Below are 22848 nucleotides of genomic sequence, written 5' to 3'. Positions count from 1 at the left end.
GTTACAAAAAAAATAAAGAAAAAAATCCGAGTCCACGTCTCCAATTTACAAGTCCGAATGCAGTTAATGCACGAGTCCGAGTCATCAGTGCTGAAAGTCAAGTCATGAGTCCTTAAAATTAGGGCACGAGTCAGAGTCCTGGACTCAAGTACTACAAGCCTGTTTGGTAATTTTTTTTTTTTAATTATTGGGGGAAAATCTAATCATGAACCCAATATCATCAATCAAATTGTGAATCAGATGAACATGCCTGTTTCATACGCCTCAAATCCACTTCATACACACAGTGCTGTGCAAAAGTCTGAGGCACGTGGAAAGAAATGCTGTCGACCAAAAATGGCTTAAAAATAACGAAATGAAATGTTTCAGCATTAAAAAAACAAAACAAAAACACTATAAACAGTCAGCAGTAAGCCATAATAAATGAAACAAAGGCCGAATCCCATTTCACCCCTTGGACCAACCCCTTGGCCCTTCCCCTCCATTTTGCGCGTTCACGTGAAGGGGTAGGGGTATCCCAATCCCAGTTAACGCGGAGGGGTAGGGGAAGGGGTAGGGCTTCTGTACCCCTCCAAACGGAGATTTTCCTGGAGCTGACTCCGAACGAAGGGGTTTGAGTGATTTCCCACAATGCCATGCGGATTTCAGCGAGATTTCATGCGGATTTCAGAAAGATGGCGGTTCCCGCGGCGAAAGATTGTCATAAATGTATTTTCTCCATTATTTACGTGTTTTAGTTGTTATCCAGAGGAAACACGCCGCTTGATTCGCTTTCGAGCTGAGAATGAGCAGCGATTTCTGAAATCCAAGCTGCTGCTAAAAAGCTTTGGGAGTGAGTATTGTTTTCGGTTGCTTGACTGCGTACGTTTTGTTCTGTTATTCTCGCTTTTATTGTTTACATGAGTGTTCTGACACCTCATTCTGTCGGATGTGGTGCACGAAGCGCCAAAGATATCCCATTCAGTGGTGTTAGTTAACAAATCACACCCTGCCAGCAGAGATTTCTGGTTCTGGCTCTGACTGTAGCGGCTGGTCGCAGCCAATGACGCATTTGGTCGCGTTTTGCTAACGTAAACGCTGACGGAGGTACGCGATGACGTATGCGATCGTTGAAGGGCTATCCCAATACGTAGGGGTTGAATTTCAAGCCCTATCCCTTGTAGCTCAGTTTCAAGGGGAAGGGCCAAGGGGAAGGGGGAGGGGTAGAAATTAGAATTGGGCCAAAGTCGATATTCAGTGAAACGACCCATCTCATCTCATCATCTCTAGCCGCTTTATCCTGTTCTACAGGGTCGCGGGCAAGCTGGAGCCTATCCCAGCTGACTACGGGCGAAAGGCGGGGTACACCCTGGACAAGTCGCCAGGTCATCACAGGGCTGACACACAGACACAGACAACCATTCACACTCACATTCACACCTACGGTCAATTTAGAGTCACCAGTTAACCTAACCTGCATGTCTTAGGACTGTGGGGGAAACCGGAGCACCCGGAGGAAACCCACGCGGACACGGGGAGAACATGCAAACTCTGCACAGAAAGGCCCTCGCCAGCCACGGGGCTCGAACCCGGACCTTCTTGCTGTGAGGCGACAGCGCTAACCACTACACCACCGTGCCGCCAGTGTAGACGTCATAAAATAAAATAAAATAAAAATCTAAAACAAAAAAAACTTTGTGTGAAGAAGAAGAAAAAAAAATAGGGTGCCTGAGACTTTTGCACAGGACTGCATATTTCAAACAGGGAGGAAGAAATTAAAGAAAAACTATCATTTCAGACATTGACCTTGACGCTGTTTGGATTCATTTCAAAATCTAAATGAGTTTATCTGTTGATTATTACGATAATTTGTTCTTGAGATGTCGCACTAATGAGAATATCATATGGAAACTTGAAAACATAAAACACGACCCCTGACCTGTTGAGGAGATAATCGCGAACACTTCCTGCAGTGACGGCAGAAGCATGGCTGGCTCCGCCTTCCAGATGCCCTGCAGCAATGCAGCCACGCAGCCCACCTGCCCGACGTATCGCCTCAGCTCCGCCTCCTCAGCTGCCGGACACTGGAAATGTGCGAATGTGCGCACCAGCTGCTGGCAGAGCGGCACAGCGGCTTTGTTGCGCGGCACGCACTGAGGGAAGTCGCTGAGCAGCGTAGCGAGCTTGCTGCAGAACGCGGCATCGGGTCGCTCGCACACCATGCGCAGGACCTCCGTCTGTAGCGTCGGCGCGAGCTCGAGCACAGCCGGGCAGCTGATAAGAAGGCGCAGGCAGCCGTGCAAGAAGTCCAGTACGGCTGGATCGCGACGGTCCAGAGGGCCGTAACCCTGACGCAGCAGCTCCAGGACGTAGTCTTTACTCAGGAAACAGGCGAACTCGTCACGGTGGTAGCGCGCGTACGCCTCCTGCACCTGGAGGCCCACCTGCCGCTGGAAGGCGTCCTCGCCGAGCAGAATGAGGCGTGCAGTGAGCTGGTACAGGGCCTGACACTGCTCAGGCGTCACCTCTTTCTCGGCCGCATCCACCACCATCTTCACGATGGCCCGCTTCACAGGGATCGGGTGAGAGGAGCTCACCAGACCTTCCAGGATCTTATCCATGACGGCGCTCTACTGCACCATGGGGAGGCTCGGGATAAAAGGAACAGCTGTGTACAGGGAAAGATGTGAAAACCCTGTCAAAATACATCACACTGATTTACCAGGAGCTCACGAAAGCGGACATCAGCCAGAACAACAAGGACACACACATCAATCTGTGGAGGAATCGCTGAAAAGAAAAGCTTTATATGGATTTCATCGCTGAGTCTGAGTTAACAAATATAAAACATTATGGGATGTGCTATCCTTATGCAAAGGGACAACGAAGCTTGAAAGGGATAGTTCGGGATTTTTGGCATGAATCTGTATGGCATCCCCATCAATAGTGTCGTGCAAACACACTGACTTACCCCTGACAGCATCCTGTGAGTCCAGTTCTTGTCCAGTTTTGGTCCAGACGAAAGTAGTCCGGCAAGTTTGTTGGGGTCACGAAAGTAAAACGTTTTTCGTCTCAAAACAGTATGTGTTCAAAAGAGTGATATATTTGCATCACAAAACCGTTGCCAAATAAAAAGTCAGACCTCGAAATCGCTTGGCACTATTTTCTCTCCCTTCTTATCAATGCGCGCTGCCGGCTTCATCCAGCTGCGGCTCCAGCTTCAAGGATAAGCTGGAGTCGCATAAGTAGGAGTCCCGGCGGGTGGTTTGTATTCGATTCGTTTATATCCCGACCTTGTCAGCTGTCAGATTTATGTTCATGGACCCGGTAAGCTGGTAAATAATATTTTTTTTTTCTTTACCAAATTCTAACAGAAAACGAGAGCGCCCGAAAGGGAAAACCGAGCCGAGCCGCCTCACGGCTGTAATGCAAATTGCTTTCCTCCTCAGTATACAAGTGCGCTTCCATGGCAGGGAAAAAGAAACTACCACTGCTGCCTATGTAGTGCTCTATTTATACAAATAGGAGTCATTCAGTATTCAGCTATGACACGGAGCAAAAACATGGCTGAATCCTGAATGACTCCTATTTGTATAAATAGGGCACTACATAGGCAGCAGTGGTAGTTTCTTTTTCCCTGCCATGGAAGCGCACCTGTATACTGAGGAGGAAAGCAATTTGCATGACAGCCGTGAGGCGGCTCGGCTCGGTTTTCCCTTTCGGGCGCTCTCGTTTTCTGTTAGAATTTGGTAAAGAAAAAAAAAAAATATTATTTACCAGCTTACCGGGTCCATGAACATAAATCTAACAGCTGACAAGGTCGGGATATAAACGAATCGAATACAAACCACCCGCCGGGACTCCTACTTATGCGGCTCCAGCTAATCCTTGAAGCTGGAGCCGCAGCTGGATGAAGCCGGCAGCGCGCAGTGATAAGAAGGGAGAGAAAATAGTGCCAAGCGATTTCGATGTCTGACTTTTTATTTGGCAACGGTTTTGTGATGCAAATATATCACTCTTTTGAACACGTACTGTTTTGAGACGAAAAACGTTTTACTTTCGTGACCCCAACAAACTTGCCGGACTACTTTCGTCTGGACCAAAACTGGACAAGAACTGGACTCACAGGATGCTGTCAGGGGTAAGTCAGTGTGTTTGCACGACACTATTGATGGGGATGCCATACAGATTCATGTCAAAATCCCGAACTATCCCTTGAACATCGGTGGACCAAGTGCACGGACGTGAAAAGAGACGAATGCGAGAACAATCTTCCTCCTGTAACATTTCCTGTGTGACTGAGGCCGAGAACTTTTTGAACTACCCTCATAACGATCATAAATCTGTCTCCAACATATCTGAGCTTTTTACTCAAATACACACTTGATCGTAATTTAATTTCTAAGTACTTGGAAAAAATTTACAATCAAATTTAATTCAGTTTGTACCAGTAATGCCCCTTTTCCACCAAATCAGTTCCAGGGCTGGTTCGGGGCCAGTGCTTAGGCCATTATTAAAAAATGTTCGGTTTCCGGTCCACCAGCCGGGTGAGTGCCATTTGTGCGGTTGAATTTAAAAAAAAAAAAAACGCCGTTTTTTCGACATTTTTTTTTAAAGATATTTTTTGGGCTTTTTTCACCTTTATTGGATAGGACAGTGTAGAGACAGGAAATGAGCAGGAGCGAGAGAGAGAGACGGGGAGGGATCGGGAAATGACCTCGGGTCGGAATCGAACCCCGGGTCCCCAGATTTATGGTGTGACGCCTTATCCACCTGAGCCACCATGAAGGAAGGAGATCCGGAGTTTTCAAACATTTGCTTAAGTGTGAAATCGCAAAATGGTATTCTAGCGAACAACAAAATAGTAAAGATTCAGAAAATCAGATCATTCAGTGATCATTTTAATAGTGTAATTTCATCCAAACTCGGCCTAACGCTCGATTTAGAACTACAAAAAGTCCGTGTGTCGGACATTTTAAGTACCTTTGTAAAAGTTTTGCAAATGTCGCAGTCAGCATTTAAAATGCTAACTTAAAGTTTCTGTACAAGTTTCAGTTGATTAAACTGTCATATTTTATTAAATGTGTCTGCTTTTGTAATAAAGTACTGAAAGAAAAAGCAAACACAGCATTGCGATTTCTTATCCATCCATATATTAAAAAAAAAAATCCCTCCCTCCCTACTGAAAATTTTTTTGCTCACCCGGTGGACAGGAAACGGATTTTTTTTAAGGATGGCCTTAGTTTGGAACTGGGTTTTCTGTTTCCACTGACAAAGAACTGGCTCTGGGGCCAGAAAAACCGGTTCCAGGCTAGCACCAACTCTTCGCTGGCCCAGAGGAAAGAACCGCTTACGTCGGAGGGCGGAGCTGTTAAGACCAACAACAATCGTAAGACCGCGAAAGGTTGCCATTTTTAAGCGCCAAGTAGCAGCAGCTGTACAAACACGAAGTCATCCATTATTGTTGTTGTTGCTGCTTCTTCTTCTTCTCCGTGTTGTTGTTGCTTCGATATTCGCGCCAAGGTTTATGCAAACGCAGCGACGTAACTGATGTATACAGCGACGTCATGACGTGGCTCCCCTTAGCACCACGAGCTATGGAAAAGCAAACTGGTTCTCAGCTGGCTCGCAAGTTGAACAAGTTGTGAACCAGCACCAGCACTGGCCCCGAACCAGCCCTGGAACTGATTTGGTGGAAAAGGGGTATAAGAGGAAAACCATACCACTGGTCCATTATGCAGTCGGTGCTTCTACCATTACACTATCAGAAACAGGGGTACGGTTACAGTCGGAGTCCATTTCTGTCCCTCAAGGTCCAATCTACACTAATGTACCCCTTAGGGCTCATTATTGGACCTCAAGGTAACCATGCGTCCCTTTTTCGGTCCAAAAAGGTGCACATGTTCCCAATCAGGATATAAAGGGGACAAATAAGTACCTTTGAGGGAACTGATCCAGTCACAAGCTGCTGTACCCCTAAAGGTACAATAATGTACTTGACTTGCTGAGAGTGTACCAACAGAACCGGTACGTGAGAAGGTTTAACATGGTTCCATTTAAGCGTTGTAATAAAATATTTTATTCGTAAACTGATCGCCGATAGATAAGACTTTGTCGTCATTGTAGTTATACAACGCAAGTTACTGCAGTTTGGTAGCACTCAGAGAAAAGAGCAGCAATAAAAAGAATAGAAATAAAATAGGAGATAAAGTAAGTGGGGGAATTGCAGTGTTGGTAAATATCGCACAATTATAGGAGGTGTATTTATGTGTAAAGTGATCAAGTCAGTAAAAAAAAATAAAAGTACCGTGTTAGCAGATATCGCACACACAGATTGTAATAATAGTATTTACAGTCCTGAATCTAAAATGATCAGAGCGTTAGGAGTACACTACCGTTCAAAAGTTTGGGGTCACTCTGAAATGTCCTTATTTTTGAAAGAAAAGCACTGTTCTTTTCAATGAAGCTCACTTTAAACTAATCAGAAATCCACTCTATACATTGCTAATGTGCTAAATGACTATTCTAGCTGCAAATGTCTGGTTTTTGGTGCAATATCTCCATAGGTGTATAGAGGCCCATTTCCAGCAACTCTCACTCCAGTGTTCTAATGGTACAATGTGTTTGCTCATTGCCTCAGAAGGCTAATGGATGATTAGAAAACCCTTGTACAATCATGTTAGCACAGCTGAAAACAGTTGAGCTCTTTAGAGAAGCTATAAAACTGACCTTCCTTTGAGCAGATTGAGTTTCCGGAGCATCACATTTGTGGGGTCGATTAAATGCTCAAAATGGCCAGAAAAATGTCTTGACTAGATTTTCTATTCATTTTACAACTTATGGTGGTAAATAAAAGTGTGACTTTTCATGGAAAACACAAAATTGTCTGGGTGACCCCAAACTTTTGAACGGTAGTGTAACTTGGAGGTGTGTGTCAGTAATGAGGGCTACAGCTCTGGGGAAGAAGTCTATTTGTACGTGTTCTGATGGTCCTCTATGTTTTGCCTGATGGGACGGGGCAAACAGTTTATGACCTGGGCGTGTTGAGTCCTCAATAATGTTCTTAGCCCTCTTACATAAACGATTTGTCCAGATTTGGCAGCTTAGTCCCCGCAATCCTCTGCGCAGTCTTAACTATCCGGTCCAAGTCTCTCCGGCTCTCTGCAGTCCAGCTGGTGGACCAAACTGTGATACAGCAGCAGAGAAAGCTCTCGATTGCGCTCCTGTAGAAGTTCATGAAAAGCCGAGAGGGGAGTTTGGCTTTTTTAAGATCATGCTTCTGACATTTCGGAGACTTTTCTCCCCCATTTAAGCAGGTCCATGATACTATAATATTAAAGTATCATTAATTATAGAAGATAAATGCAATAGATATTAAAATAATATAAATGCCATGTCATCATTACTAATTATTAATATTTCTCCATTACAAAAACCATGCATTTTGTACATTTTTATTTACAATTTTGAAATATATAAATCTAATGTGTGTAGATGATGATGATGATGAAGGCTCTCCAGCCATCAATGACAAAAATCCGATCAACAATCTTCAAAGTATTCGACACGAGGAATGTTTGGGATATCTGATTAAAATTTAATGCTCAATATTAAAGTGTTATCACTCTAATTTGCATCAATCAATCCGATTTCATTCGGGGGAGGAAAAAAAAAAAAAAAGACTAAACAAAGCCGCGCATGCCTGAGTACACAGACCTCGACGACCCATTAACCACCCCTTTTCCGATAAACCCACACCCTACACTCTGATTGGTCACATAATCATTCCACCAATCAGAAAACTTGGAACTACACTCGACTAACCAATACCCGCGCCGTAGGCGGGATTTTTTATCAGAATACAGGTGGGAACTAAATGACGTTACAGGCAGGCCAATGGACTACACTGACTTAACAGAATTTCCAAAAATGTAGCCGTTTCTTTCTTTTTCCAACTTTCATAAATAAATAAACCGAGTAAACAATGAGGACTTACCAAAAGAAGTCATTTTACACAAACCCTGAACAATATCTAACGATGCGCTTCACAGATAAATACATTTAATCCAGTTTTAACTGAACGCAGTGTTTTGATTCTTCTCTGTTCCTACAATCAGCTGATAAACATAAACGTCATCAACCTGCGACCGGTGATAAAGACAGGACCCCAGATAGGTGTCTCAAATATTGCCATTTTTTTCTCATGAATCAAAAGAAATGAATTTAAAAAAAAGATGATATTAATTAAGGAACATTAAACTAGATAGGTCATTTTATTGAATTTAACTTTTTTCTAAAATATGAAATTTATTATTATTATTATTATTATTATAGATTAGCATATTGTATCTTGTATATTTCATTATATAGTGATTTTTTTTTTTTTACAATATATGATTTGTTTAATATTCAGTCACTCTTTCCAGGTCAAAATACAGTTTAATAATTCAATTAATAGTTTGTAAATTTTAGCATACATCTCCAAAAATAAGGACATCTGTGTTGTTATTATTATTATTATTATTATTATTATTATTATTATTATTATTATTATCACAAATCACATTTTATTACTTACCCTGATAAATAAAGTTGAATAAAAACCTTTCCTTTATCACTGGATAACGATACTAACTTCTGGTGACATTTTCAGGATCATCATTGCTTTTTTAATTAGTCCATTTTGTGCAGTGACAATAAAGGCATTCTATTCTATTCATCACTTTCACAATTTTACTTTCATTATGTTTTGCAAAAAAAGGACAATTAATTTTTAAAACTTTATTATAGTTTACATAATTCTCTGGGCGGCACGGTGGTGTAGTGGTTAGCGCTGTCGCCTCACAGCAAGAAGGTCCTGGGTTCGAGCCCCGTGGCTGGCGAGGGCCTTTCTGTGCAGAGTTTGCATGTTCTCCCCGTGTCCGCGTGGGTTTCCTCCGGGTGCTCCGGTTTCCCCCACAGTCCAAAGACATGCAGGTTAGGTTAACTGGTGACTCTAAATTGACTGTAGGTGTGAATGTGAGTGCGAATGGTTGTCTGTGTCTATGTGTCAGCCCTGTGATGACCTGGCGACTTGTCCAGGGTGTACCCTGCCTCTCGCCCGTAGTCAGTGGGATAGGCTCCAGCTCGCCTGCGACCCTGTAGAACAGGATAAAGCGGCTACAGATAATCAGATGAGATGAGATAATTCTCTTTCTTTCCTGAATTATTTTTTAAAAAATAATGAAACAGGGACATGTAGTTTAAAGCCTTTTAATCCCTGCAAAAAATGGTGGACTGAAATGTCAGTGAAGCAAATAATATTTTTTGCTTGTTTTCATGTTCATCCTTTGAAGTTTCTTCTTCTCTTCCTATTATTATTATTATTATTATTATTATAAAATCTCCATCTGCAAAGGTACAAAATCTATTATACTAATCCACAAACAAACAACAAACAATGCTGGATGGAGTGAGATTCATTACTCACTTCAGTGCTATTTGTTACCTGTACAAACTAACATTTTAGATTTTGAATTAATTTTACTGATACATGAGACCTTAATGAATCATTTTACATACATGTTGTGCATCTTTGGAAACAATACTTTCCATAATTAGCTCAATACACTTGCACAGCAACTGCATCATTCCATCACATCATTATAGCACAGTCATGTCTCAGTTTGATGGAGTCAGTGAAGCTTCGCACGTGAAGAAGTCAGATCTATGAATCGGTTCTTTTCAGTGACATTGAGAGTCGACTCGCATGTTTTGGAAAGGCGAACCCTGAGGATGTTTCATTTATCTTAATGAAGCACAGACAGAGTGCTATCATTACAAACTATTAAACTGTCTTGAGAAGTGTGTGTGATTCAGAGTTTGCTGATAATTGCGACATGTCTTGAAGTTCAAGTTTTTATTCATCACATACACAATGTTAAGACAATGAAATGTTTTCCCTCTGTGCCCCCCTACCCCCCATTTGTGCAAGAATATACATTCATCGTACCACAGGTAGTTAAGCAGACAGACATAATATAATATGAATGTAACACCAGCACGTATAAGCTATGTATAAAGATACATACACGTAGTAAATGTAGATATGATTGAAAGTGATATAAATAAGAAATGTAATAATATAGCCGCAAGTGGCGATGAGGGGCCCTCGCACCTCTGGTTCCGTAATCCGTCACATGTTTTTATCATACAATGCACACGCATCTGAGATGTGAGACAAAAGTCTGGGTATCTGATGTGTGCGCCACCAGTGATGAGCTTTTAAGCAATGGAGTCATTACTGTCCAGGTCCAAATGGTAGCGCTATACCAGAGGGTCACTTTGGGCATGTGGATATCATCAGAAACATCATATCCTATAACCTGTGAAGTTTGCGCAATGTCAGGCAATGCATGGCGAATTTATGACACATGGCACAACATATAACTTTATTGTTTCACCTTTTCAACATCTTGCAAGACATCACAAATCCCTGCACAATTTAAAATCAGCAACATCTTGACATCACGTATACCAAATATGGCATGAATCCAACAAACCGCCAAGGAGGAGAACGTCAAAATGTAACATGTCAAAACACATAAAACCAAAAATAACACATTTCCTGTTGAGAATGGATAATACAATGTACATTACAATTTTGTTCATCTTAGGGCACCCCACACACCTACCAAATTTGACACGGATAGGTGAAACTACAGTGGTGCTTGAAAGTTTGTGAACCCTTGAGAATTTTCTATATTTCTGCATAACTATGACCTAAAACATCATCAGATTTTCACACAAGTCCTAAAAGTAGATAAAGAGAACCCAGTTAAACAAATGAGACAAAAATATTATACTTGGTCATTTATTTGTTGAGGAAAATGATCCAATATTACATATCTGTGAGTGGCAAAAGTATGTGAACCTTTGCTTTCAGTATCTGGTGTGACCCCCTTGTGCAGCAATAACTGCAACTAAACGTTTCCGGTAACTGTTGATCAGTCCTGCACACCGGCTTGGAGGAATTTTAGCCCATTCCTCCATACAGAACAGCTTCAACTCTGGGATGTTGGTGGGTTTCCTCACATGAACTGCTCGCTTCAGGTCCTTCCACAACATTTCAATTGGATTAAGGTCAGGACTTTGACTTGGCCATTCCAAAACATTAACTTTATTCTTCTTTAACCATTCTTTGGTAGAACGACTTGTGTGCTTAGGGTCATTGTCTTGCTGCATGACCCACCTTCTCTTGAGATTCAGTTCATGGACAGATGTCCTGACATTTTCCTTTAGAATTCGCTGGTATAATTCAGAATTCATTGTTCCATCAATGATGGCAAGCCGTCCTGGCCCAGATGCAGCAAAACAGGCCCAAACCATGATACTACAACCACCATGTTTCACAGATGGGATAAGGTTCTTATGCTGGAATGCAGTGTTTTCCTTTCTCCAAACATAACACTTCTCATTTAAACCAAAAAGTTCTATTTTGGTCTCATCTGTCCACAAAACATTTCTCCAATAGCCTTCTGGCTTGTCTACGTGATCTTTAGCAAACTGCAGATGAGCAGCAATGTTCTTTTTGGAGAGCAGTGGCTTTCTCCTTGCAACTCTGCCATGCACACCATTGTTGTTCAGTGTTCTCCTGATGGTGGACTCAGGAACATTAACATTAGCCAATGTGAGAGAGGCCTTCAGTTACTTAGAAGTTACCCTGGGGTCCTTTGTGACCTCGTCGATTATTACACGCTTTGCTCTTGGAGTGATCTTTGTTGGTCAACCACTCCTGGGGAGGGTAACAATGGTCTTGAATTTCCTCCATTTGTACACAATCTGTCTGACTGTGGATCGGTGGAGTCCAAACTCTTTAGAGATGGTTTTGTAACCTTTTCCAGCCTGATGAGCATCAACAATGCTTTTTCCGAGGTCCTCAGAAATCTCCTTTGTTCATGCCATGATACACTTCCACAAACATGTGTTGTGAAGATCAGACTTTGATAGATCTTTAAATAAAACAGGGTGCCCACTCACACCTGATTGTCATCCCATTGACTGAAAACCCCTGACTCTAATTTCACCTTCAAATTAACTGCTAATCCTAGAGGTTCACATACTTTTGCAACTCACAGATATGTAATATTGGATCATTTTCCTCAATAAATAAATGACCAAGTATAATATTTTTGTCTCATTTGTTTAACTGGGTTCTCTTTATCTACTTTAAGACTTGTGTGAAAATCTGATGATGTTTTAGGTCATATTTATGCAGAAATATAGAAAATTCTAAAGGGTTCACAAACTTTCAAGCACCACTGTATATACCGGGCAAAAGTCTCAATGACATGTGGGGGTGCTGTGGAGTCCCCTGAACACACCTGGGGCCAAGCCTCGATCCCTGAGTAGCAGTGGCCAGGACTGATGTGTGGACCAAATTTCATGAATTTGAGTTTTTAGGCAATGGAATCATTACTGTCTAGGTCCAAATGGTGGCGCTATGCCAGAGGGTCACTTTGGGCATGTGGATATCATCAGAACCAGCATATCCTATAACCTGTGAAGTTTGAGCCATATCAAGCAATGCATAGTGAATTTATGACACACTTCCTTGTTTGCATGGTGTAATATATAGGTTTATTGTTTTGCCATTTCAACATCTTGCAAGATATTGCAAATCCCTTCGCAATTCAGTTGGCTAATACAGTGTCCATTACAATTTTGTTCATCTTGGGGCACCCCACACACCTACCAAATTTGACACGGATAGAGGAAACTATATACCAGGCAAAAGTCTCAGTGACATGTGGGGGCGCTATGGAGTCCCCAAGACACACCTGGGGTCAAGCCTCTATCCCTGAGTAGCAGTGGCCAGGACTGATGTGTGCACCAAATGTCATGAGTTTTCGCCCATGGGAACCACCTCAAAAATTGCCAAATGTTTAATAATAATAAGAAGAAGAATAAAGAACCTGTATGAAAACAATAGGGCCTTGCACCTCCAGTGCAGTGGCCTTTGGTGGACACCAGAGGCCTTGCACCTTCGGTGCTCGGGCCCGAATAAACATGATATCATAAAAGTGTAAGATAAGAATGAAATATGAAGGTGTGGTATAAATAATAAATGTAGCATAACCATAATATAAATGTAATGTAATGTACACATGTAAAATATGTGTACATCTGCAACCAAGTATACAACCCCGATTCCAAAAAAGTTGGGACAAAGTACAAATCGTAAATAAAAACAGAATGCAATGATGTGGAAGTTTCAAAATTCCATATTTTATTCAGAATAGAACATAGATGACATATCAAATGTTTAAACTGAGAAAATGTATCATTTAAAGAGAAAAATTAGGTGATTTTAAATTTCATGACAACAACACATCTCAAAAAAGTTGGGGCAAGGCCATGTTTACCACTGTGAGACATCCCCTTTTCTCTTTACAACAGTCTGTAAACGTCTGGGGACTGAGGAGACAAGTTGCTCAAGTTTAGGGATAGGAATGTTAACCCATTCTTGTCTAATGTAGGATTCTAGTTGCTCAACTGTCTTAGGTCTTTTTTGTCGTATCTTCCGTTTTATGATGCGCCAAATGTTTTCTATTGGTGAAAGATCTGGACTGCAGGCTGGCCAGTTCAGTACCCGGACCCTTCTTCTACGCAGCCATGATGCTGTAATTGATGCAGTATGTGGTTTGGCATTGTCATGTTGGAAAATGCAAGGTCTTCCCTGAAAGAGACGTCATCTGGATGGGAGCATATGTTGCTCTAGAACCTGGATATACCTTTCAGCATTGATGGTGTCTTTCCAGATGTGTAAGCTGCCCATGCCACACGCACTAATGCAACCCCATACCATCAGAGATGCAGGCTTCTGAACTGAGCGCTGATAACAACTCGGGTCGTCCTTCTCCTCTTTAGTCCGAATGACACGGCGTCCCTGATTTCCATAAAGAACTTCAAATTTTGATTCGTCTGACCACAGAACAGTTTTCCACTTTGCCACAGTCCATTTTAAATGAGCCTTGGCCCAGAGAAGACGTCTGCGCTTCTGGATCATGTTTAGATACGGCTTCTTCTTTGAACTATCGAGTTTTAGCTGGCAACAGCGGATGGCACGGTGAATTGTGTTCACAGATAATGTTCTCTGGAAATATTCCTGAGCCCATTTTGTGATTTCCAATACAGAAGCATGCCTGTATGTGATGCAGTGCCATCTAAGGGCCCGAAGATCACGGGCACCCAGTATGGTTTTCCGGCCTTGACCCTTTATGCACAGAGATTCTTCCAGATTCTCTGAATCTTTTGATGATATTATGCACTGTAGATGATGATATGTTCAAACTCTTTGCAATTTTACACTGTCGAACTCCTTTCTGATATTGCTCCACTATTTGTCGGTGCAGAATTAGGGGGATTGTTGATCCTCTTCCCATCTTTACTTCTGAGAGCCGCTGCCACTCCAAGATGCTCTTTTTATACCCAGTCATGTTAATGACCTATTGCCAATTGACCTAATGAGTTGCAGTTTGGTCCTCCAGCTGTTCCTTTTTTGTACCTTTAACTTTTCCAGCCTCTTATTGCCCCTGTCCCAACTTTTTTGAGATGTGTTGCTGTCATGAAATTTCAAATGAACCAATATTTGGCATGAAATTTCAAAATGTCTCACTTTCAACATTTGATATGCTGTCTATGTTCTATTGTGAATACAATATCAGTTTTTGAGATTTGTAAATTATTGCATTCCGTTTTTATTTACAATTTGTACTTTGTCCCAACTTTTTTGGAATCGGGGTTGTACATCTGTACCCCTCTATACTATCTTTACAGCTATAAATATATTGAGGCTATGACATGGTTATGCAAAGATGAAGTTTATCTTCAAGTGGTGAATATGTTTCATGAATGAGTGAAGATAAACTTCACATCTTTGCACCACAGTGTAATGCTCTTTATATTATATGGACACATCCACAAAAAAAAAATACACAAGTTAATCAAAAGAATTTTAATTTTAAACCTGTTTGCCATTTTGACAATGCACGTCTAGTCAGTGGGAAAACACTGGGAGTGACATCATTGGAGTAAAATATCGGAAATTATTATACATACAGGCCACTTTTTCCATGGAAGAAAAACATGTACAGGTAGTCGTCGACTTACGACTGCGTTTGGTTACGACTGACCGGTCGTAAACCGATCTGGTCGTAAGTCGGCCTATGTTAAATGAACGTAAGCATATTGTGACGTGTAATGATATTGTAATCATCTTAAAGTCTTATTTTATCAACATTTTCTTATTTCATTACCTTGGCTCATTATTTGGTTTAAGTCAAACACTGCATACTACACTGCGTACAGTACAATTCGTTTAATATGTGCAAAACAAAAAATACGAAATACAGGTGTGAAAAATAGAAAACCTTTCAGTTTGAAACATACCAAAATACAAATGTTAAACATAGCAAAATACAAAATTTAGTGACCGCTGGCATCACTGCTGCTTAGCTGTGGGTCATCTACGTCATCATCAGCTGTTGCAGCGCTCGGGCTGGCGGGAGGATTTGCTCGTTTCATAAACCAGGAGCTGGGGCGGAAACTGTATGACGGAGTGCGCGAGGGAGCCCGAGAGAGACTGCGCATGTGCCTGGAGCTGGGGCGGAAACTGTTGTATGCGGCGAGAGGCGCTGCCGGGAGCTGGGGAGGAAACTGTCGTACGCTCAGCTAGCTCAGCTGGGAAACACTTGCCAGTCATAACCAGACGGTCGTCAAGTCGATCGGTCATAAGTTGCATAGGTCGTAAGTCGACGACTACCTGTATTCTATTCCCTTCTAGTGGGTTTACTGATGGCATGCAATCTTGTTATCATATCGCTTATCCTTCATGTATCATACCACTCTCCCCAATGAAGAATGAGTGTGCAATATTGTTATAATATTGCATGTTGTCAAGACAACACGACGTCACACATCGGAGCTGATGCGAAGATCCAATGACAACAATTTTCTGCTGCACATGCACACAATAATTTCTTTGTCAGCCGGGAAAGAGAGAAGATCCAGTGCTAGGTTTAAGCATGAAATAAATAAACTGAAAAACTGAAACTAAAGACGCGCGGAACACCCGAAAAGCTACCAAAACTTCATTATATATTCTTCATGCATATTTCCAAGAGAAAAACATTCCAACGGACATTGAAAAACTGGAAAAGAGACACATTGGAGATGTAAAGCTTCCGTGCAAGCGAATGACTGTGACAGCTTGTACATAAACATGGCCGTGAGGTTTGCTTCATTAAAAGCAGAAGATTTAAAAAGAAAGACACGGTGGACACTCAAAAGGCTACAAAAACTTCACTGGATATTCTTCACGCACGTTTACAAGAGAAAAACATACCAATGGACATCGAAAAACTGGAAGAGAGAGCAAAAGCAGAAATATTGTCAAAGTTCTACTTGGAGGTGAGGAAAAGTGACGGAGACTTTTACAAGAGGACGTCACTGGTGGACTTCACTCAGCAAAGCCCTTTTGTTTTGAACAACTGCAATGGAACAATTAACTACGACCAAAAGTAACTTTGAACTCGAACTGTCAACCTGTAGATAGCTTGTATATAAGTTGGGTTGTTGTTCAGGCTTTTTGGACTTGTACCATTTTTATCGTAAGAACTTTGACTTTGTACTTTGGATTGACAGAACATTGAATTACATTCAATCAGAATCAGCATTCAATATTGGTAATTTACCACCCTGTTTTTAACTTTTTGTAAAATCTATAATTGTTCCATCAAATGTGTATGTACAGTATAATAATAATATTGGCTGTTTTTTTCGTCGTATATCATATATATTCCATTCAGCTATTCGTCTTTGACTCATTCAGTATCATGCTAGCTGAATGGAATATATAATTCAAATATGTCACTCAGATCTGTGATATACACTACTGTTCAAAAGTTTGGGGTCACTTTGAAATGTCCTTGCTTTTGAAAGAAAAGCACTGTTCTTTTCAATGAAGCTCACTTTAAACTAATCAGAAATCCACTCTATACATTGCTAATGTGGTAAATGACTATTCTAGCTGCAAATGTCTGGTTTTTGGTGCAATATCTCCATAGGTGTATAGAGGCCCATTTCCAGCAACTCTCACTCCAGTGTTCTAATGGTACAATGTGTTTGCTCATTGCCTCAGAAGGCTAATGGATGATTAGAAAACCCTTGTACAATCATGTTAGCACAGCTGAAAACAGTTGAGCTCTTTAGAGAAGCTATAAAACTGACCTTCCTTTGAGCAGATTGAGTTTCTGGAGCATCACATTTGTGGGGTCGATTAAATGCTCAAAATGGCCAGAAAAATGTCTTGACTATATTTTCTATTCATTTTACTACTTATGGTGGGAAATAAAAGTGTGACTTTTCACGGAAAACACAAAATTGTCTGGGTGTCCCCAAACTTTTGAACGGTAGTGTATTTCGTATGAAAAATATGAGTTTTTCAACACAAGAAGATAAACTTCATATCTTCAAGCCAGTGTGCAATTTTCTTTTGATTATATTGACACATTCACAAACAAAAAGTACCCAAATTGATTAAAACAATTCATCAATTTCCTCACGAGTGACATATAGAGATTTATGTCATTAGATTAGATTAGATTAGATTAGATTAGATTAGATCAGATTAGATAAAACTTTATTGATCCCGTTGGGAGGGTTCCCTCAGGGAAATTAAGATCCCAGCAGCATCATTACAGATAAACAGAGAAAAGAAATAGAGAAAACTTCTAGATGAATTAAAATAAATTAAATTATGGGTTTAAATTCATCTCATCTCATTATCTCTAGCCGCTTTATCCTTCTACAGGGTCGCAGGCAAGCTGGAGCCTATCCCAGCTGACTACGGGCGAAAGGCGGGGTACACCCTGGACAAGTCGCCAGGTCATCACAGGGCCGACACATAGACACAGACAACCATTCACACCTACGGTCAATTTAGAGTCACCAGTTAACCTAACCTGCATGTCTTTGGACTGTGGGGGAAACCGGAGCACCCGGAGGAAACCCACGCGGACACGGGGAGAACATGCAAACTCCACACAGAAAGGCCCTCGCCGGCCTCGGGGCTCAAACCCAGGACCTTCTTGCTGTGAGGCGACAGCGCTAACCACTACACCACCGTGCCGCCCTGGGTTTAAATTAATGAATTAATTAAAGTCATGGGTTTTGTTCTCCATGTCCCGGATGGAGCTCGTACAAAAAATACGAGTGGTGTATTTCCCAGGAAAACACTCGTGTCTCCAGAATGAATAAATATATGAACAGGATGTGTATGTCTATCGGGTGTTTGAGGTAATTTGGGAGTGCAGTCCCTGAGAAGTGTCCTAGTTTCGCACTCAGTCCACCTGAGGAAAGAAGGTCCCCCTGAGTCTGTCGGTGTTAGTTCTCAGACTGTGGTATCTTTTGCTGGACCTCAGCACTGAGAACAGGGCGTGGTCCTGGTTTCCTCTTTGCTCTGTTTCTGCACAGCTGTGCGTAAATATCTCAGAAATAAAACAAGTGCTGCCAGGCAAAACAAACCTCGCTCGGTAGCACTTATGATGAATATGAAGGAAGACATCGTGAAAAAAAACAGGTACCCTATGGGTACATGTGGCGACTGCTTATAAATAAATTGTTTTCTGATCCCATGTCCATACAGTAAATATAGTAAATATATTTACTCTATGAGACAGTAGCCACAAAAATGAAGCGCAATCCAAAATTGAACAATTTAAAAATCACAGAAGTAAAATATACCAAGTGTCTGTACTTTATATTATTCTACTCTTACCTCTTACAGTTTTCCAAACTGAAACCTCCGAACCGAGGCAGACATACACACGCTGTCGCCATGACCCAAACTCTTATTTCCTGGAAATGGCCTGGTGCTAGAGCTCAGTGGAACGCAGTTTCCCTCTGTAATAAGCATAAACATGTCTGAAAGCGATTTCTTTAGTCTAGTCCATTTATTTCGAATGGTGAACCAAATTGTATACACTCACCTGCCATTTTAATTGGAACACGTGTATGAGCATGCACAGTACGCGACTGTTACACTCTTACATTCTTTCAGCATGATGACGTAGTGACTACTGCCTCTACATGAGGCAGTAGCCACAACAAAAACGATTTTGACCCTCAAAATGTTGGAGGTTCTATTTGAGACCAATGCCCATCTCTCCTGAAAGTTTCATGAAGATTGATCCGGCCGTTTTCCCGTAATATCGTTAACAAAAAAACCCAAAGAAACGCGACCGAAAACAATACCTCGCCCTGCTTACTCCGTAGCGGGCGAGGTAATAACAGGTTTCCCACTCCAAGTCAAATATCAAGTTCCCGGACTTTTCCTTGACTTTCACTGACTACAAAGCTGAATTTCCATGACCTATAGTGAATAGAAGAACAGGCCACCTTCGTGCTGAGCAGAAAAAAAACAACATCAATGTGCGAGGTTTATTTACTAATTCACAGCTGTTTTCAGTACATAAATTAGTTTTCGCTGCTTAAAGGGGTACCAAATATAATATATACAGTTGCTGATGTGACAAAGTAACGTATTCTTAAGTATTCTATCAAATTTATATACTAGAAAACAACGAAATATCTTGGTAATTGTAAATATAATAGTCGGTACGCTAAACGGCACAAGAGTCGCCATTTTTAAAAGACCGTGACGTCAGCCCTACCCACTGCACTAGGAGAGAAGCATGTAATCATGGCGTCGGGCGCATCAAGTGAAAGCGACAGCTCTGTCGAATCGTACGAAGAGATCCCGCAAGACACACTGCAAGCAGGCTATGGCTTAGAAGGGTACCAGTTTGAACCTAGGAGAGGTACTCTCGACTCCGGTGATGACGAAAGAAGAGAAGAAAGCTCGAACTCGCTTGGTGTTTTTCAGCGGAAACGAGTGAAAAGACACGTCTGGAGGATCGTTATGCTTTTCATCGGTCCTGTTATTACACCCGAAAGCAACACACTGTGGCGTTGTGTAGCCGATCACTTACAATTCATCCTACTTTCCGATTCACACGTGCTATTCCCAACCTCAATGAGCCAACACAACTGGGCACATACATACGTCATGAGTGTTACGCAGAGAAAATGAACGTGCATTCTGATTGGATAAAATTAATATCATGGCGGGCTGTTCAAACTGTGGAAATAGTTTGCTCGAGCTACTTTCAAAACACTATAACTTTCCAACCTTAGAACAAAAAACTTCTGTAAGTCTTGAATAAGGTTCGTTCATGTGTGTTTTATTGTTATATTTACTCTATATATTGCCCTCTGTTCCCCTTTAAAGCTAATGAAATACTGTATCTACAGTTGTGGTCAGAAGTTTACATACAGTGACGAATGTCATCTTGGAGATGAATGTCATGGTAATATTTGGGCTTTCAGTGATTTCTTGGAACTGTTCTTTTTCTGTGGCAGAAGGATTGTACAGCGTACATCTTTAATTAATAAAAACACTCGAATTTGGTGCACAAGTTTTAATTTTCTTTGGGTTTTCTGAAATCAACACAGTGTCAAAATTATACATACAGGGTCAAAAATTTACATACGCTCACTTAGATTATTAATTCAGAGGTGCTGAAACTTCCAGAATGTCTCTTATCTTGCCAAGTCCGAGGTCTGTTAACTTCCTGTTAGTGATCATGATTGACTACAGCTGGTAGCTTCTCTGTGCCTTCAAAAAAAGGGTTTGTTTACAGCACTCATTGGATTGACCAACACACAGTAAAATGGGAAAGTCCAAGGAGCTCAGTGCAGATCTGAGAAAGAGGATCGCAGATATACACAACTCCGGAATGTCTCTTGGAGCCATTTCTAAACAATTGCAAATTCCAAGATCAGTTCAAACAATTGTATCCAACTTATTGTGAGGTGTAGTCACTTTGCCAAGCCACTTTGCTTCAAGAAAACCCAAACTGTCACCCTCAGCTGAAAGGAAATTGGTTTGTATGGTCAGGAACAACCTGGGAACCACCATGGCAGAGCCCTGCCATGAACTGGAAGCTGATGGATCACTGTCTACAGTTCAGTTTTACATCACCATGGACTAAGAGGCTGCTTTCCAAGAAATAACCCCCTGATCCAAAATTGACACCTTCAAGCTTAACTAAAGTTTGAAGCTGACCACACGGACAAAGAAAAAGCCTTCTGGAGGAAAGCCGTATGGTCAGATGAGACAAAGATTGAGTTGCTTGGCCACAATTACCGGACTAGCTGGTAGTGGTGGTAGGATCATCATGCTCTGGGGCGCTTTTGCTGCCAGTGGAACTGGTTCATTGCACAAAGTGGATGGAAACACGCATCAGAGCTGGTTGTGGAGGATAAAGCAGGCTAACATTAAGCTTAAAGCAACCCTATTGAAAATATATGGACCATGCTTATAAGTTGAGTCCATGCCAAGAAAAAAAATTTAATTGAACTCTACCAGTTCTACCATGAATAGTCATGAAATATCCAACCAGAATTCTGCCAGAAACTTGTTCATGGTAAACAAAAATGTTTGGTCAAGGTGAATCTTGCGAAGAGACGTGCTGTATGTAATTTTTTGACCATATATGTATAATTTTGACCCAGTGTTGATTTCAGAAACCCCAAAGAAAATTAAAACTTGCGCACAAAATTCTAGTGTTTTTTTTAATTAAAGATGTATGCTGTACAATCTGCCACAGAAAAAGAACAGTTCAAAGAAATTGCTGAAAGCGCAAATATTGAAGAAGAAGAAACCTTTATTTGTCACATGCACACTTCAAGCACAGTGAAATTCATCCTCTGCATTTAACCCATCTGAAGCAGTGAACACACGCACACACACACCCATGACCACATCCAAGATGACATTCATGTCACTGTATGTAAACTTCTGACCACAACTCTATCTATCTATCTATCTATCTATCTATCTATCTATCTATCTATCTATCTATCTATCTATCTATCTAAAGGCATCATCTCTTCTCGATCTACCCATCCATCCATCCATTAGCCGCTTATCCTGTGCAGGGTCGCAGGCAAGCTGGAACCTATCCCAGCTGACTACCGGCGAAAGGCGGGGTACACCCTGGACAAGTTGCCAGGTCATCACAGGGCTGACACATAGAGACAAACAACCATTCACACTCACACCTACGGTCAATTTAGAGCCACCAATTAGCCTAACCCGCATGTCTTTGGGGGAAACCGGAGCACCCGGAGGAAACCCACGCAGATACGGGGAGAACATGCAAACTCCACACAGAAAGGCCCCTGTCAGCTACTGGGCTTGAACCCAGAACCTTCTTGCTGTGAGGCGACAGTGCTAACCACTACACCACTGTGCCACTCCTTGTCTGTCTGTCTATCTATCTATCTATCTATCTATCTATCTATCTATCTATCTATCTATCTATCTATCTATCTATCTATCTATCAACAGTGTGCATGCGCCAGCTCGTGTGAAGCCTGCAATGAATGCTCCTTATCCGTTTTCTCTATTTTCTATTTTTCCTACTTGTCTTATCTTGCCTTTTTTTTTTTTGCTATTTTTTCTCCGTTACCATAACACTGTAATCAAGCCACTATGAGGGTTGCAAGAGTTTTGGTGTTTTTGCTCACAGTTGCAAAACTTTTTTTCATCGCAGCCACGCAACAACTCCACGCCGCCCACATTGTTTACACCAGGGATCAGCTGATTGAACTGAAGCCGGCCACTCTAGCGACAAGACCAGAAGAGATCCCTGCGGTAATTTGGTGTAAAACACATAGAGGATGCAGAGGAAATAAGAAGCTATGGAGGAAGAGGGTGGCTTTGAGATCACGGAAGCTGATTGAAAAATCTTATAAGCCGTGTCT

At 41.5% G+C, this 22848-nt stretch overlaps 1 protein-coding gene across 4 annotated transcripts in view; it reads right to left on the bottom strand.

Annotated features, from left to right (window-relative positions):
• usp38 (ubiquitin specific peptidase 38) overlaps nucleotides 1-8096 on the bottom strand; it is a 46673-nt gene extending 38577 nt beyond the window's left edge. For 3 of the 4 annotated variants that reach the window (XM_060926520.1, XM_060926524.1, XM_060926523.1), the window contains exons 1-2: nucleotides 7976-8096; nucleotides 1919-2647 (exon numbers count right to left, since the gene is read on the bottom strand). In XM_060926520.1, coding sequence (XP_060782503.1) covers nucleotides 1919-2600 — 682 coding nt within the window. In that variant the 5' untranslated portion in view covers nucleotides 2601-2647; nucleotides 7976-8096. Of the gene's footprint in view, nucleotides 1-1918; nucleotides 2675-7975 lie in introns of all 4 variants that reach the window. The other variant, XM_060926521.1, reaches the window with a different exon arrangement.
• Between the last annotated feature and the right edge of the window lie 14752 nt (nucleotides 8097-22848).

This window comes from Neoarius graeffei, chromosome 7 (assembly GCF_027579695.1).
Source record: "Neoarius graeffei isolate fNeoGra1 chromosome 7, fNeoGra1.pri, whole genome shotgun sequence".
Lineage (NCBI taxonomy): Eukaryota > Metazoa > Chordata > Actinopteri > Siluriformes > Ariidae > Neoarius > Neoarius graeffei.
Note: the sequence above shows the minus strand (reverse complement) of the source record. Positions and strands in the feature narration are given on the sequence as shown.